At 47.3% G+C, this 15,878-nt stretch overlaps 1 protein-coding gene across 4 annotated transcripts in view; it reads right to left on the reverse strand.

The window, feature by feature from the left end:
- Nucleotides 1-1,215: 1,215 nt before the first annotated feature.
- Nucleotides 1,216-15,878, reverse strand: part of SCN8A (sodium voltage-gated channel alpha subunit 8) — a 54,059-nt gene continuing 39,396 nt past the window's right edge. For all 4 annotated transcript variants that reach the window (XM_069879525.1, XM_069879526.1, XM_069879528.1 and 1 more), the window contains 7 exons: nucleotides 13,087-13,209; nucleotides 9,570-9,854; nucleotides 9,145-9,198; nucleotides 8,656-8,793; nucleotides 7,757-7,861; nucleotides 6,701-6,971; nucleotides 1,216-5,831 (listed from right to left, as the gene is read on the reverse strand). In XM_069879525.1, the coding sequence (XP_069735626.1) occupies nucleotides 4,684-5,831; nucleotides 6,701-6,971; nucleotides 7,757-7,861; nucleotides 8,656-8,793; nucleotides 9,145-9,198; nucleotides 9,570-9,854; nucleotides 13,087-13,209 (2,124 nt within the window). In that variant the 3' untranslated portion in view covers nucleotides 1,216-4,683. The remainder of the gene's footprint in view (nucleotides 5,832-6,700; nucleotides 6,972-7,756; nucleotides 7,862-8,655; nucleotides 8,794-9,144; nucleotides 9,199-9,569; nucleotides 9,855-13,086; nucleotides 13,210-15,878) is intronic.

Below are 15,878 nucleotides of genomic sequence, written 5' to 3' on the forward strand. Positions count from 1 at the left end.
CTATGATTTTCTATTAAGAAACGGCTTGCATCAATGCGATCACCTAGCAGCGGCGTGCAAGTATTGGCAAGGAGAGGGAAGAACAAATAACCCTGAGTATGATTTTAAAAGATGAGCAAAAGAAAGGGTTAATAATTACTTACGTAATACATATGTTTTTTAAATGAAATTGTACCCACTGCCCTTCGAATTTGCCATTTCCAGAGTCGCCAGCACAGCCAGTTCCTGGCACCGAGCTGCTCCTCTCGGGGTGGCTCCTGACTGGGGGTGAAGGTCGGGGCTCAGCGGCCGCCCCGCTCCTGCTGCCGCCCCAGCGTGGGAACCGCAGCTCCTGGAGGGAAGGGCTGTTTCGCCATCTGCCACGCCAGCCTCCCTCGCTGCGGGGTGGTGGCATGGAGCTCAGAGGATGCTGCGTGGCTGACAGTGTTAGAGGTTTAAGGGAGAGCAGCGTTCACTCTGGAGCAGGAGGAGGGATGGTCTGAAAGCCAAAGGTGCTGTGCAGGGATGCAGATCTCCCTGGAGGGGTGTGTGCTTGCAGTGGGGGGTGAATGCAAGGGAGCTGATGCAGAATACGTCCTCTTTCCAGTATTTCAAGGTGCTACCTTGGCCATTTGACCTGCAACATCTTCAGGTTCAATCCTGCTCCCCGCTGAGGCAGAGCTGGTACCGAGCTCGTGCCCTGCTCAGCTCTTCGGGTTCAAAGGTTCTGGGGAGATGCTGGAGAGGGTGATGGGCTGGTGGTGGGTGTGGGTAGCAGCAGCCCCCCCGGCAGTGTCACCGCCCCCCAACCCGGCACCGCAGGATGGAGACCGAGGCTGAGCCGAGACCCGCAGAGCCCCGACACCAAATACCGAAGCCCTTGAAACAGCAACCGCCTCTGCTCTGTCTCCTTGGGGTACAACCCCGCTAAAAGAAGCCTCGAGGGGAAGCAGAACGCACTCAGTCAAATAATCGGGACACCAAGACGAGCTCTACCTTGTACAGTGAAAAGGGTAACGTTTATTTGATTCTCTTTTGGCTTATAGTAACGTAATCGTTCATCATGTTGGGTTAAGATCGTTATGAGCCACCATGCAATTCCTAATACACTAATTGATCTTCACTATTGGTCTTTTACAGCTTTAACAATTTATTTATTTTTTCTCTTTTTTTTTTCTTTTTCTTGCGGCGGAAAATTAAAGAATTCAAACTCGGGTGTGGCCTCTACGCAACATCATGGGTTTATTGGGTTTTTTTTGTTCAACATCTGATTCTATCATTTAAAAAAAAGAAAAGGTGAACAGGAAAAGTGAAGAAAAGCAGCTTGAGTTGGTATTTATCGCCCTTCCCCTCTCTGCGCGTTGAGGGGCGCAGTCGCAGCTTAACCCCAGAGGGAGGATTTCATACAGGCGGGGAGGAAAGTGAGTGACTTGTAGTCTTGATTTTTGGCTACGTCCTTTTGACGTCACCCCCTTGTTCGATTCCTCCAACCCGTAATCCAAATTCCACAGATGCGTTTGAACCGGGAGGTTTGCGTACGACCCCAACGTCCCCAACACTCTTTGACCAAAGGTTCCTCGCCTTCACCCAGTGAAGATGCACAGAGACCCCTCGCTCTCGGTGACCCACGCCGGATAGAAAGAGCTGGAAAACCACGAGAGAAGAACAACCCAACCCCACCCTTGGAGCAGAAGGATCGATCCCAGCCAACGAATGGTCCAAGAAACTCATTCCCGTGCCCTCTCAGCACGGCTGACGGCGGCACCACCGGCCTCGTGCCTTTAATACAGATCTAAAGGTAAAAAAAAATAAACTTCTATACATAGTTTGAAGGGAGTTTTTATTTTAAAGTAATTGAGTAGCTTAATGAAATTGCCAGCACAAACGCTAAACAAACCAAGCTTCACCTACGAGTCAGTAGCCCAGCTCAAGAACAAAGATGAAGTTTCACCAGATCTTGCATAGAAGTGGTCTACTTATTGCACGTTGGAACCCAAAAAAATAGAGGTTTTTGGCTGTTGCAAAGATCATTTGCAATAAAGCTTTTTTTTTTTTTTTTAATCTAGTTTGGGGGTAGGGTTTCGTTTGTATTTCTGGTTGGTTTTTTTTTTAACCTTTGGGGCCGTTTCCTGGCTCTCTAAAGTCAAAGGAAAACCGAAAACTATTAAAAAAATAAAAATAACCATGGACAATGGCAAAAGCCAGAAGCCATTCTATTATTTTTTTTTAGTTCTTTGTATTTACAAAAAGGCATGCCGATAAAATAAACTGATATATTACAGTATTTATAATATTCTCTTAAAAAGTTCAACCACACTTTTCAGCTATTTTTTTCTTTAGTTTTCTTTTTTTTTTTTTTGTGCTGTTTACAACGTAGCCTGTACAGATGTGTCGGTTTTTCTTTATTTTACATCGTATCCTAGGAGCAACTGGGGCAAGAGCTGACGGGATAGAAAAGGGTCCTTGCTGTGGTCCTGGGGGCAGCGGAACTGCTCCGCCGGCATGGCGATGGCTCGGCCGCGCCGCGAGGACGCCGGCCGCGGCACGGATGGCTGCTGGATGGCTTCCTGCTCGCTTTTGGTTTCTTTTGGAAGTGACTCCTGTCATTTTCTGGGTTGTGAGACTATGCAAAACCGGAGATTCAGCCTGTCACCGAGTTCTGGTCTCTTGGGTTTCGTTCTGCTGTTCTGGGGACCCTTCGTTTGGTCCACGCTCAACCTCGGCACCTCGGCACCGCCAACCCCGCGCTCCCCCTGGGGCGGCCGGGCTGCGGCTCTCCTACCCTGTGAGAAGATCCATGCTCGGCCCCGAAGGAAAAACATCGCAACTAGAGACGCCTTAGTCAAGAGGACACCACGAAACAGGATCTGGGGATGTCTGAGCCCGGTCAGTGAGAAAAAGAAACGGTTGGAGCCGGCCGGTGATGCCGTCGCGGCATCTTTCGCCGCTGCAGTGGGACCAGGCAAGAGGTAGCTCCGATTCCTACCCAACCTGCGGGGCCGTTTCAGTCGCTGCTCTATGAAAGTGTAAGAAATGGGAAGAAAGTGAAGGCACCTGACAGCCGGCTCTCCACCCTGCACCTCCTCAGAAACCCTCCTGGCTCCCCAAGGGAGAAGAACCACGCAGCGGCAACGTGCGGAGCTGCAAAAAAACCCAATGATGAGGGAGTGGAAGGAGGGGACAAGGGTTCTGAAAGCCGCCCGCACGCCTCGGCATCCCACCCGGAGCCCCAATCCCCACAGCTGGGGACAAGCGGGTGCCAAGAGTCGTGACCCCAGCCCCGCTACCGGGCTTGCTTCAGGCAAGCGCCACAAATGTCTACCGGTAGAGATAACGCTGCTTTTTTAGCACTTATCTCTACCAAAGAAGCATCTGCGCTGCAGGATGGAGGCTGAATAATAATTAATCTTAATGATAAATATTGCAGGATACAAAGGAATTTACTGAGTGGGATTTAAGCCCTAGAGTTTGAGTTGACATGACAGAGTAGAACAAGCCAGTCCCAGTTCTTATCATCTTTCTCTCCCCTCGCATGAGGTCCAGAGCAGCGTTTAGGTTTTGTTCTAGTTCAGTGTGCAAAAAAAGCTGGCTGTACGGGGGAAAAAAGACACATCGTTCAACACACACACACACACACACGCAATTATTTCATCTGCTTGGCTCTTTTTGTCAGTTGTGGTGGGTTTTTTTGCTCCCAGGGGTGGCTCAAGGAGCAGTCGCTAAGGACGGGGAGGTCCCGGTGAAGGGCACGGTTCTCCTGATCGGTTTCTCTCGGCTACAGTGCACGGTAGTCAGTGGAGCGCCTTGACTTTATGGCTTAACGCGCTGCTGTGGACAGGTTACTGAGTGTCTCGTGGTCTCATGGTTCCTCATGCATGGTTCCTGGTCGCGGCATGCCAGCATGCAGGTCGGTTCTAGGCATTGAACGAGCACTTTTAGGGGGGAAGGGGATCAACCCGAGCTGGCTCTGGGCTGAAGGGACCCGCTGACCCCATCTCCCAAACCAAGTAAAGCCCATGTAGAAAGTTGAATGCAGATAATAAATATCAAATAAACTATGACAATTAAACGGCATGGGCTAAATGGGGGGGGGGGGGGGGGGGAAGTGGGGTGTCTTTTTCCCTTTTTTTAACTCATTTTAACGTTTTTCCTTTTTTTCTTGTTTTTTTTTTCTCTTTTTTTGTTTTTTTTGCTGCTTAACTAAATGCAAACCTAGTTTTGCATGAACAAACCCTTTAAACATTGTGACTTCTGGGTTTTTGTGTCAAGAATAATCAACAAAATGGGAAAATAAAATCCGTTTTTTGGCTGCTTTGGAAAATATATGAATCCCAGCAGCGGGTTTCATTTCTGTGTGGGTGTGTGAGTGTGTTTTATTTTGCTTGTTTGTCCTAAGTTGCATTGACTGACGTGGAACATGCAGTATCCACCTGCCCAAACAATAGAAAAATCCATTTTTTTTCCTTTTTTTTGTGTGTTTAAATGTTTGTTTACAAGGGTCCTTTAAAGAGGTGGTAGGTCACTGCTTTAGATGCAACGCTGTCACACAGGAAGCAGACTATGTTTGGTATAAGATCTTCAGGTAAGTGTCTCCACAGCTGTTCTGTATTGATATTATTTCATGAAGTTTGTAAACAATCTTTTCACTCGCAAATAGTTTAATCTGTACAATGATATGATTTTGTTTGGGTTTTTTTTTTTGTCTCAACACTTGGATTCCCTGACGTCTTTTGGTCTTTTCGCTCTTTCTCGTCTTCCTTCCTCCGCCCGTTGTTGTTTCTCCTTCTCTGGTTTGGTGACGCTGTCGTAGGACGGGAGAGATGCAGTGGACGGGGTGCCTTCTTTTTTCTCCCTGTTTGTTCCTCCATTTTCCAGTTTCGTGGAGACAGGCCTTCGGCTAATAAAGCCCCGTCTGGCTAAGCGAGCCCTGTAAGCCCTCTGGATAACCACTGCTGAAACCTCCTCCTGCTTACGCCGGAGCGTGGTTGTGATAGGCTCATAAGACACTTTGGAAGGGTTGGATGCCACAAATCTTTCCTCCATCTGCTGTCTCAGTATATCCAGCTCTCCGCTGTCCCCGAGGACACGTTTGGTGAAGGCAAACAGGATGTCTAAACAGTGGATCCTGTCTCCACTCACCATAGGCAGGTCCATGGCAATGAGTTCAATGGTGTTGGGTTTTGGGACGCGGAGAGGATGTTCCAAAGCATCAGCAAAGTCTGCGAGCTTGCTGTACTCTATGAACTGTGTGGCGTCAGGGTCGAATTTCTCCCAGATCTCATAGAAGGTCTCAAAGTCATCCTCACTTAGTGGATCTGCGCTCTCCTCTGTCGCCACACTGAAGTTCTCCAGGATGATGGCGATGTACATGTTGACCACAATCAGGAAGGAGATGATGATGTAACTCACAAAGAAAAATATCCCCACCGAAGGGTTCCCACAATCCCCCTTAAAACCACTCCCAGGGTGCTCCTTGTCCAGGTCGCAGTCTGGAGGCCGGTTGAGGATCGGCAGCAGCAGGCCATCCCACCCAGCTGACGTGGTGATCTGGAACAAGCAGATCATGCTGTTGCCAAAGGTCTCAAAGTTGAACATATCATCTATGCCAGCCTCATGCTTGACGTAGGCAAAGTTTGACATGCCAAAGATGGAGAAGATGAACATGACCAAGAACAGCAAGAGGCCAATGTTGAACAAGGCAGGCAAGGACATCATTAAGGCAAAAAGCAAGGTGCGGATTCCTTTGGCTCCTTTGATCAAACGCAGGATACGTCCAATGCGAGCCAGTCGGATGACTCGGAAGAGAGTGGGTGACACAAAATACTTCTCAATTATTTCAGCCAGGAACATTCCTAAAGAAGAAGAGGAGAGACAAGCGTGACAATGGAGACGTGCTGTTTGCTGCTGCTTCTGAACCTAAGTCAAGGGATTGGGCACACAGGACACCTTGGTCAGGTTTTCAAAGAGGGGCTGCGATGAAGAGGCCTCCTAAAGGAACTCCTGAAGAGTTCTCTTAAATGGAGGGGGAGAGAGATACACCTGCAGAGTGATTCCTTCCATCTGGAGAAGGATGGAGGAGCTGTTTCTTGGAGGTGTTTAGCTCTCAGTGCCTCACTCTTATCACGAATGTGCTAAATAATATGGAAGATAAATCTTATTTCAAGCCTCAGACAATCCTGAATCACAGTTTTAGACCACAGGACAGTCTCTAAATATTGGTGTTTTGCCACGATGTCCGGGCAGAGCTGCATGCAGCTGAACTTTTTGAGTGACCCTGTTGTATTTGTGAAGTTAGGCGTATTTTACACACTAGCCGCTAAAACCCAAAAACCTGTTGGAGGAAACTGGTTGATTCAACATTCAACCAAACTGGAAACAAGAGTGCAACTCACACGCCGAGGTAGAAAGCACTGCAATGCTATTTTCAGGGGCTGGTGAGCATTCAAACTTTCTGATGAGGTGAGTAAAATTTCTGGTTTTAAAGACAGGACAAGTAATTGTCAAGTGTTTTACTCCGTACAACTGGAAATGAATGCCAGAACAGGGGTAAGAGGGTGAATTAGTCAGGATTGCAAGCTGCCAGCTTCTGCCACAGTCTCTTCACAGGGCTAAAAAGAGAACCTAGAAGTCCTGGTACCCCTTCAAAGACAAGAACGTGCTCTAGTCTGCAAACACCAAGACAGCCTAGCACTCACAGACCTCTAACTGGTGTCACACTTACCCACGATGGACAGAATCACAACCACGAAGTCAAAAATGTTCCACCCGATGGTGAAATAATAGTGCCGCAAGGCGAACATCTTCAGCACACACTCACAGGTGAAGAAGATGACAAACACAAAGTTGATCCAATAAAGGATGTCCTCCATCTGCTTGCTTTGCGTGTCTGTCTCTACCATCATGGTCACCATGTTGAGGCAAATGAGCATCATGATGACGATATCAAATGCTTGCTGAGTCACAAAATCAAAGACAGCCCCTTGGATGCGGTTCTGTGCAACAGGAGAGAGAAAATGAACCAGATGCATTTGAACAATATACCATTAGTCAACAAATTATTTCACTGTTGGAGGAAATAGGGATGAGGACACAGTTTGTTCAGTATCTTATGAAACTTTCAAGGTAAACCCTACCCATAATTCAATCTGGTTACGGGAGAGGTAGGAAAATGCTATTATTTATACCCCAAACATGCTGGCACAACCACATTACCAGCATTTCTTCGTTGAGATGAAAGGCAGAGTGATGCCCTTCCACTCACAACTAGAGAAAGCAGCCAGGTCTGCCTTGTGGTGGTGACTCTGGTTGCAGAGTACTGGTAAGAGATTTCAACTCCCTCTCTTGTGTCCTAGCAGTGGGCAGAGCAGCGGGATGCCTTATCCCCAGCAGAATCTATAAGATTCGCCCAATATCATGTACAAAGCCTTTCAGAAAGCCAGGAAACGTGCTTAGGTCCCGATGAACGTAACCATATGGCTGGCTGATTGTCCAAAACCCTGCTCCCTAGTGCTAGGAGGCCTCCTACTCTTCATCTACAGCCTCTCAGCCAGACAGGAGTTTCAGATCATTTTCTTGGTTGGAATGAGCCGACTGATTAACATCAAGCACAGCTGTAGCATTTTAACCTTTCTCAGATCATACCTGAATTACGATGACAAGAACCTGGTGATGTGGAGTCCACCCAGAGTCAGAACAAAGGATGCTTTTGGAGCCGAAGCTCCTTTGAAAGTCTACTCTGCAGGTTTTTTCCCTTCAGTTCCCTCTCTAACATACTCACCAGAGGTCGGGGAATAGGTTTTTGAGGCTTCTTTGAGCCCAGTTTTTTCATGGCATTATAGTACTTCTTTTGTTCTTCTGTCATGAAAATATCTTGACCTCCAAAGTAAAGGGGCAAAAAGAAAACTGGTTACAATCAGCTCATACACCAGCAGGGAAAGGAATAACATCCTAGCTAAGTCATGAGGATACCTGCCATATGGGAAGTTGGAGGCAGCTGTTTTAGACACAAATAACTTACGCCGATTCCCAAAGCGGACTGATTTGCCTTTAAAGAAAACAGGATTTTTCCTATGAGAAGCAGCTGAAGTCCCTTGGTTGGTTCAGTCTGGGGGAGACTGAGGGGAGACCTCATCCCCATCTCCAGCTTCCTCACAAGGGAAAGAGGAGGAGCAGGTGCTGAGCTTTTCCCTCTGGATCCAAGGGAATGGCAGGAAGATGCCAGGGGAGGGTGAGGTTGGAACTTAGGGAAAGGTTCTTCATCCCAAGGGTGCTGGAGTTCTGGAAGAGCTCCCCAGGGAAACAGTCACGGTGCCAAGCCTGACAATATTCCAGAAGCATTTGGCCAACACCCTCAGGCTACAGGAAAGCTGGGGAGGGATGGTCTACAAAGGCTTGGAGTGATAGGACGAGGGCCAATGGGGATAAACTGGAGGGGAGCAGATTTAGGCTACATGTAAGGAGGAATTTCCTCACAATGAGAGTGGAGAGACCCTGGCCCAGGCTGCCCAGAGCAGTGGTGGCTGCCCCATCCCTGGAGGTGTTCAAGGCCAGGTTGGATGGGGCTTGGAGCCCCTGATCCAGTGGGAGGTGTCCCTACCCATGGAACTGGATGATCGTTAAGGCCCCTTCCAACCCGAACTATTCTATGATTCTAATCAGCAAACAGAGATCACTTATCTTTTTCTTTTGTTGATTGAAGTTGTCAATGATGACACCAATGAACAAGTTCAGAGTGAAAAAGGAGCCAAAGATAATGAAGATAACGAAATAGATGTACATGTAAATGTTGTCCTCATACTTGGGTTGCTCTTCTTGCTGGAGAGGAGATGAGAAGAGAAATAAATGACACTTCAAAGACATCATACAAACATATTCAAAATAAGGTTGGCCCCCATAATTTATTCTGATGATGAAATATATGACTTCATTGTACTCCTTTCATCGCTGTATTCCAATTCCAGCAGGAGTTTCCCTGCCCCTCGAGCAACCAGAAGAACCTGGCCCTCTTTGGGATGGTCTTGATCATCATTTAACGTGGCCCAAGACCACTGAAAATTAAACAATCACAGCACAAAATACACAACATAACCATAATTCTATAATTTCTACCAAAGCAAAAGACCAGAGTGAAATACTGGGAGGTGGGATTGTGGTTATGCACGTTACCTTTCTGGAATCTACTGCTGCGTACATGATGTCCATCCAGCCCTTGAATGTAGCCTAAGGAAGAAAACACACATTCTCTTAGACAGAATTCAGCCGAAATAAAAGAACAAGTCAGATCCGAGCCAGCTACATCAAGGATTCCCCTGCTCTCCTGATCGCCCGTTAGACTGAACTTTAATATTAAAGATTTCTCTTTTCCTTGAATCTAAATGAACCTAGCAAGGCCAACTATTGCCTCATAAGAGGTTCGATAGACTCTTCCAAGACTAAAGTTGAGGCTGTGCTGGGAGACCCTGATTACGCACAAGGACAAAAGGCACCCCAAGACCCAAAACAGGGGCACCCTGACCCCAAACAGCACCTCCTGCCCCAAAGTGGGGGCACCTCGACCCGAAGTGTAGGGAGATGGTGGAAGCCAAACTTACGACTTGCAGCAGAGCCAGGTATCCTGCCCCAACGTTGTCAAAGTTAATTTTCACATTCTTCCATCGGATCTCGGTGGAGTTGGGCGACATCAGCGCTTCGCAGTCGGTCTTGTTGTTAACAATGTCTATTTCGAAGCGCTCCTCAGCTGTTTCATTAAAGCAGTAATGATATTTCCCGGCAAACAGGTTAACCCCCATAATGCTGAAAATCAGCCAGAAGATAAGGCAGACCAACAACACATTCATAATGGAAGGGATAGCGCCAACCAAGGCGTTGACAACCACCTGTGTTGGAAGGGGTGGGAAAAAGTTTCAGTATAAAACACGAGGCAGGAGACAGCAAGCATCAATACAGCTGTTTTTGGGGGGGAATAGGAGGTAAGGCCACTGACAGATCCGTGGCGTTTGCTCCACGCAAAAGTTGGCAGTGAACTTATTCCAAGCAGTACAAAAAAATCGGCTCAAAAGGCACCAAGGGAAGCTCTGTTTTTAAAACAAAACAGGCCAGGTTGTAAGATGGATTTGGTTTGTGTTTGGATCGGTACTTCTTTGGTTAAATAACCACGGGGTTAAATGATTTTATTTGCCAAAAAGGAGAGGGAGGGGCGTTACTGGGTGAGGTTCAGACTCTCTTCTGAGGAACAAGCAGGCTCCTAGCTAGAATTTTCTGAGGGCCAAGTTTGAGGACACTTTTGTTCATGGATTTATCCATGGGTCTCATCAGCCAGTGGCCATTCCGGCCATTCCCCACTTTCAAACAAGGCTGTTAGCACTTCAGAGCCTGTCTCCTGCTCCCACCGAGGTCACCAGCAAATAGGGTGGCACCGACTCCGGTGGGGACAGGACCAAGCCCAGCATTGCTCTGTTAAGACTAAGCAGTGAGTCGCCGTAAACATCAAGATCATATTTGTGACTAAGCAAGGCCAATCATGTTGTCTCAGGCAGACAGCTGAGCATGCAGCTAGGCAGGCTCAAGAAGACAGGAAAGCCATGTTCCTTCCTCCAAACTGCAGCAAACACCACGGGAAGCGATAACGGGTTTTGTCAGAGCTCGTATCTTCCACCTTCTCCTAATTTTAGCCCTTCAGAGGTTGGGAGCACCGTGTCCCTAAGCATCCCTGGCCACCGCGTGGCAAAACGTAAGCTATCAGGCTTTCAATAGAGTTAGGTCAGCAGGATATTAAATCTTTTATGATGACCTACTAATTTAGATTCCTTTAATATGTGAACAGAATCTAAACTGTTTTTACCCCTTTGCCTCAGTTCTGAAAGTTTGTTCAATTCCACGTGAGTCCTCACGTGGTGGCACCTGAGCCACGACTGCTCCTGGCCACCACCAAGCATCTTCTCTCCTCCTACAACACGGGTTTGCTGGATGCAACCGCCACACACGCGATAAGCTCTGCCTTCCACGGTAATGGGTGCGAAGGAGAGTTGAAGACAACAGTGAGGAGCACCACGACTGCTAAATGACATTATGAATTCCTTATTGTATCCCCAGTAAGGGATAATGGCACAGATTAGAGTCAGGCCGTCCAGACAGGCTCTATGCTCTGCTTTTGTTCTCCCTTCATCCAACTAGGATGCTCTGCTGCGGACACCACCACCGCAGCACCACGTCCTTAGGGTTCAAGCTCCTCCGGGTATTGATATGTTGGTTTATTCCAGCACGGCAAGCAAACAAAGGGTCAGATCCTCCTGAAATATGGTCACTTATGGGACATTAAATTTATCCAACGTTCAAGATGTGAGTGAAGGAACATGGCTTTTGTGTGCGGACTGACAAAAACGCATGCACGTTTCATAGCATTACTGTCAAAGTTCCTGAATAATTGAAGAGCAGAGCAAGCTCTTGAAAATGCAGATTACTATGGAGTAGAGAAAAGCAAAGAACTACATTTTTGGTTTCCTTTGCAAAGGCACTTCAGATCTCTATTCTCTGGCTCAGAAGAGTTGCTTTGGCTGTACGGGGCAGAAACACTTGTCTCCAAGTCAAACCAAAGGAAGAATAACTGGGTTTAGGCAACTACCAGGGCTGCAGCCACAATTCTCTATCAATTCTGCTGTGGGGAAAATCCCCCACTTTAAACATGAGAATTTCCTGACTGGGCATTAGAAATCACAGCTTCTCTCCAGCACGGCTTCAAAAATAGCTTTTAATATCTACAGGTTTAGTGCTAGGTCTTTTCCTTTGTGATCATTCTCCTAGGCGGGACCTGCACCCAGACCAGCAAAAGCGCCGGCTTTGGGTCGATGGAAGCGTTTTCATCCTTTCAGCCTGTATTCTACAATAAGGTTTGAAATGAAGCTGACTCACACAAAGAAAAAAATAGCAGGATAAGATATTAGGGGAAAAACCACCCTCTCTGGACTTGTTACGGTGTCGTTTACTCCTATCGCTTCTGGAATTTGAGGATCCCTGCTCAGGCTGTCGCCTCTCTCACGCTGTTACAGCAAATTCAAGGGAGAGCAGGAAGATCCAAGTGGATTAAAAAAATACATAATTTTATCTCTTGTCGCATCTCTAATTGTGAGCCGAATGGGATTTAGCACAAAAGATCTAAATTATTGCTCTAAGAGGAACTGGGAAGTCCATTAAGACACCGTACCCTTCACTTAATAGAAACACAACTGTTTTGCCTGTTCTTAGAGGGTTATTTCAATCCCAAATGGGGAAAAAAGCACCAAAATACAGAGTCCTAGGGGCAAAGTAAGGAGACGCTGCAATAATTTCGAATCCCCAAGGCGATGGTGCCGTCTAATAATTTAAGGAAAGCTTGTTAAGTTCAATGCTTTGCTTGTGCTTTGTTGCTGGTTCCACAGTGACAGGACAGGGGACCATAAAGCATGGTAGAAGGGAGGGAGTGGAAAGGAAAAGCTTCACTATCAGACAAGGCTTCCAGTCACCACCAGACTGGACCGAGAACAACAAGGTGCAACAAGAGGAATTAAACCAAAGCCTTTTTTTCAAAGAGCTGAGCTCCCCGCCAGTCCCTTCCTGAAGGTCTGAGTGATCCAAGAAAGGAAGCAGCCCTTTTCCCCCTTGCAGGCAGACTGCATTTTGAAAAACCCCTTTCGATATAGTGTTTCAATCCAACTCCACCAGCAGCCAACACTGAGAGGGGCTGGAGACACTGAGGTGGTTCAAATTCTGCTTCTTTGCACCTGGTGATTCTCCCTAGATAAGAAAAGTTACAGCTGAGAAGCCCCCTCAGATGCTAGAGGTCAAAGCCAGGCTCAATGAGAACAGCCAAGTGTTAACATCATCTACAAATGGCATGTGGTTTGGGCCAGTAATTAATGTAATGAGGCAGCTGGATGCATCTCCCGTTGTTAAGAGGGGAGGGTGCAGCGGTGGGCAGGGTGAGGGGACATCCACGGTAGAGGTGATCGAGTCAGCAGCTGCATCATGATTCTGTTTGGAATTGTCTTTCCACCAGTTTTGATCAGTTCTAGCATGCTTAAAAAAAAACGCTCCACGGGCATGCAGAAGGATCAGCTGCTAATGGCATCTTACCCTCATCCCCTCAAATCGGGACAACGCTCTTAAAGGCCTCAAAGCTCTTAGTGTCCTAAGGGACTTTATGGCACCTAGTTCCGAGTAGCCCAGGGCATTAGCTATAAGGCTGACTAAAGAGACCTACACAGGAAATAGAAAGAAAAAGAAAAGAAAGAAAGAAAAGAAAAAACAAAAAAAAAAAAGAAAGAAAACAAAGGTTCCAGACTGTTAGAATGAATCCCCTAGCACTGATTGCCCAGCCCAGCCTGCCAGCCAGGAATAAATACCGAAGACATGACACCAGCTGCCTACTTCACTTGACTGAAACGACCTGGAAGGAAATAATGCGGTTGAGAAAGGCATAAGAAAAGAACATAGGGGAAAGATAAGTGAGAGAGAGGCAGAGACACACAGACGGAGAAGGGGTCTGTCGGAAGGAAGAGCCCAAACGATGACAAAAACCTTACCCTCGCCCTTTACTGTCTGCAGGATCCCAGCGGCTCCCATTAAATTGAAGCCAGACAAATGTTAAAGGTACCTATGAGAAAGAATACAGATAAATACACACACTGCACCGCCTGCGCTCAACGCGTACAGCACGCCACGCGGAGCAGCGCGGCCTCACCCGTTTACGGGGCCTGGGCTTGCTGCTGCCAAAGCGACTCTGCAAAACACAAACAGGTGGCCGGTTCTAACTTTTACTGTCAGAAAACCCACGGCTGGGGCTTCTTTTTTCTGCTTGTGACACAGAGCAACTGACAGGCGCTTTTTTTGCCTGCTCCAAGCTGCTCCCTTTTGGGAAGTCGCTGAGCTGCACAGTGATCGTGGGGCTGCTCAGACGCCGACACCGCGAACCAGCTGGGGACAAGTTCCTTACACCCATTTTTCAGCACTAGAACCACAATCTCTTTTCTTGAGCAGCTTGGAATCAGCTTTAGGCTCTAACATGTGTGAATGACTGAACACCCACCACCAGACGGTTCTGAGGGCAGCTCAGGTCCTGCAGGATTAAATCCCATATGATTAAAGGTCTAAGAGTGTGGGGCCATCTACTTTTTGACCTGGCAGCCCTCCATTCCCCACATGAGCCAACTGAAAACCCTTTAGATTAGGATCAGACATGACTTGGCCATATATAAAGAGTTTCTACAGACACTGCGCCACCGGCATCCCACTGGCTTCCAGTTTTGGCCAGTACCACGTTACAGACACAGATAAACAGATGTATCAGCCATTTTCAAGGAAAAAAAAAAGACAACATCGATATACAGGAACAAATAATGGAAAATGGGAGCCCTCCTCCTACAAGAGGCGGGGTTTCAGCTTAATTCCCACAATAGGACACTTCCTACTTAGTGTTTTCTTTTTTAAAAAAAGAGACATTAAGATAATGACACGAAATTAATTACAAGGATGACTCAATCCACTCATATTCCAGGAAAACCACAGGACCAGATTTCAAATACAGAGACACACAGGAACACGAAGCGATTTCATCTCATTTGACTGTTCACACATGTGCTTTGTGCTTTTTCTGTCTTCCTATTTGCCCCAAAATGAGTGGCCACAACCTTTTGCAACACGGCTCTCTGGATTTTTCCATGTGGCTTTCTTGATTTTAAAATTCTACAGATTAAAACCATGCCAGGAGTGTCCCAAAGGTCCACAACAAAGCCTTAGGGAAGCAAAACCAGCCTATTCGGAACAAGGCTCAAGCCCACAGCGACACCAGTACATTCAAATCCTGTTCCCAAATGTCAAAGTGAGGATGGGATCTGGAGGTGTGGGATAAGCTGAAAAGAGGGGAGATTGAGATCAGATCCTGGGGAGAAATGTTTTGCTGTGAGGGTGGGGAGGCCCTGGCCCAGGCTGCCCAGAGCAGGGGTGGCTGCCCCATTCCTGGAGGGGTTCAAGGCCAGGTTGGACGGGGCTTGGAGCCCCTGAGCCAGTGGGAGGTGTCCCTGCACACAGCAGGGTTGGAACTGGATGGGCTTTGAGGTCTCTTACAACCCAAACTGTTCTATGATTCTATGATCCCAAGCAGGCAGGAACCCGCCTCGAGGCTGGTTTGGCTTTCGGGGGGTCTTGTCAGGGTTATTCTCTGGGGACACTCCAACAGGAGACACAGCAGGCAGCGATGTCAGACAAGGAATTCCAGATTGACTGAAAAGCAGAAGCCTTCATTATTACCCACAAAAAGACTTTGTCTTCACAAATACACCCAGCAAGCTTTGAGAATCAGAGGAGGGTTATTTGACAATGCTATCAAACCTGAAAAATAACATTCAAGAGCGTCGTTATGATGCAAAGTTTTATTTCTCTATCAGTTCCAGCTGCCATCCTGACTGCACTGAACCCCATCTATGGCACCTTAGAAAACTGGATTGAAAAAAATGTGATTTAACACATACAGGGCACACTGCAGAACTGAGATTTTGTTGATTTGGTATCTCAAATTCACATTTCAAGTTTTTTGTAGGCAAAAATGCTCAACTTCCCTATCCGTGATGCCAAGTAAAATGGGAGATTTTGCCTAAGGCACTGGGAATTCAGGATCCTTGTACATACACGCTTGTTCCTTCCTTGTAAACGTGTTACCTGGCTGGCAAGTGCCTTCCCTTTACTCCAGCAACCAAACACTTGGGAAGAAAATGAAACTTGTAACATAGCTGGCAATGAAACTGCACTTGGCTCCCAACACAGCTCAGTGACGCCCTGGTCCCGTACGTCGCTGGTGGGTGCTCATCATACAGCCCTGCCCTCCCACCCCGTCCCTAAAGCATCTCACTGGTCCACTAAAGACAAGACAC

Source organism: Phaenicophaeus curvirostris, chromosome 38 (genome assembly GCF_032191515.1).
Source record: "Phaenicophaeus curvirostris isolate KB17595 chromosome 38, BPBGC_Pcur_1.0, whole genome shotgun sequence".
NCBI lineage: Eukaryota > Metazoa > Chordata > Aves > Cuculiformes > Cuculidae > Phaenicophaeus > Phaenicophaeus curvirostris.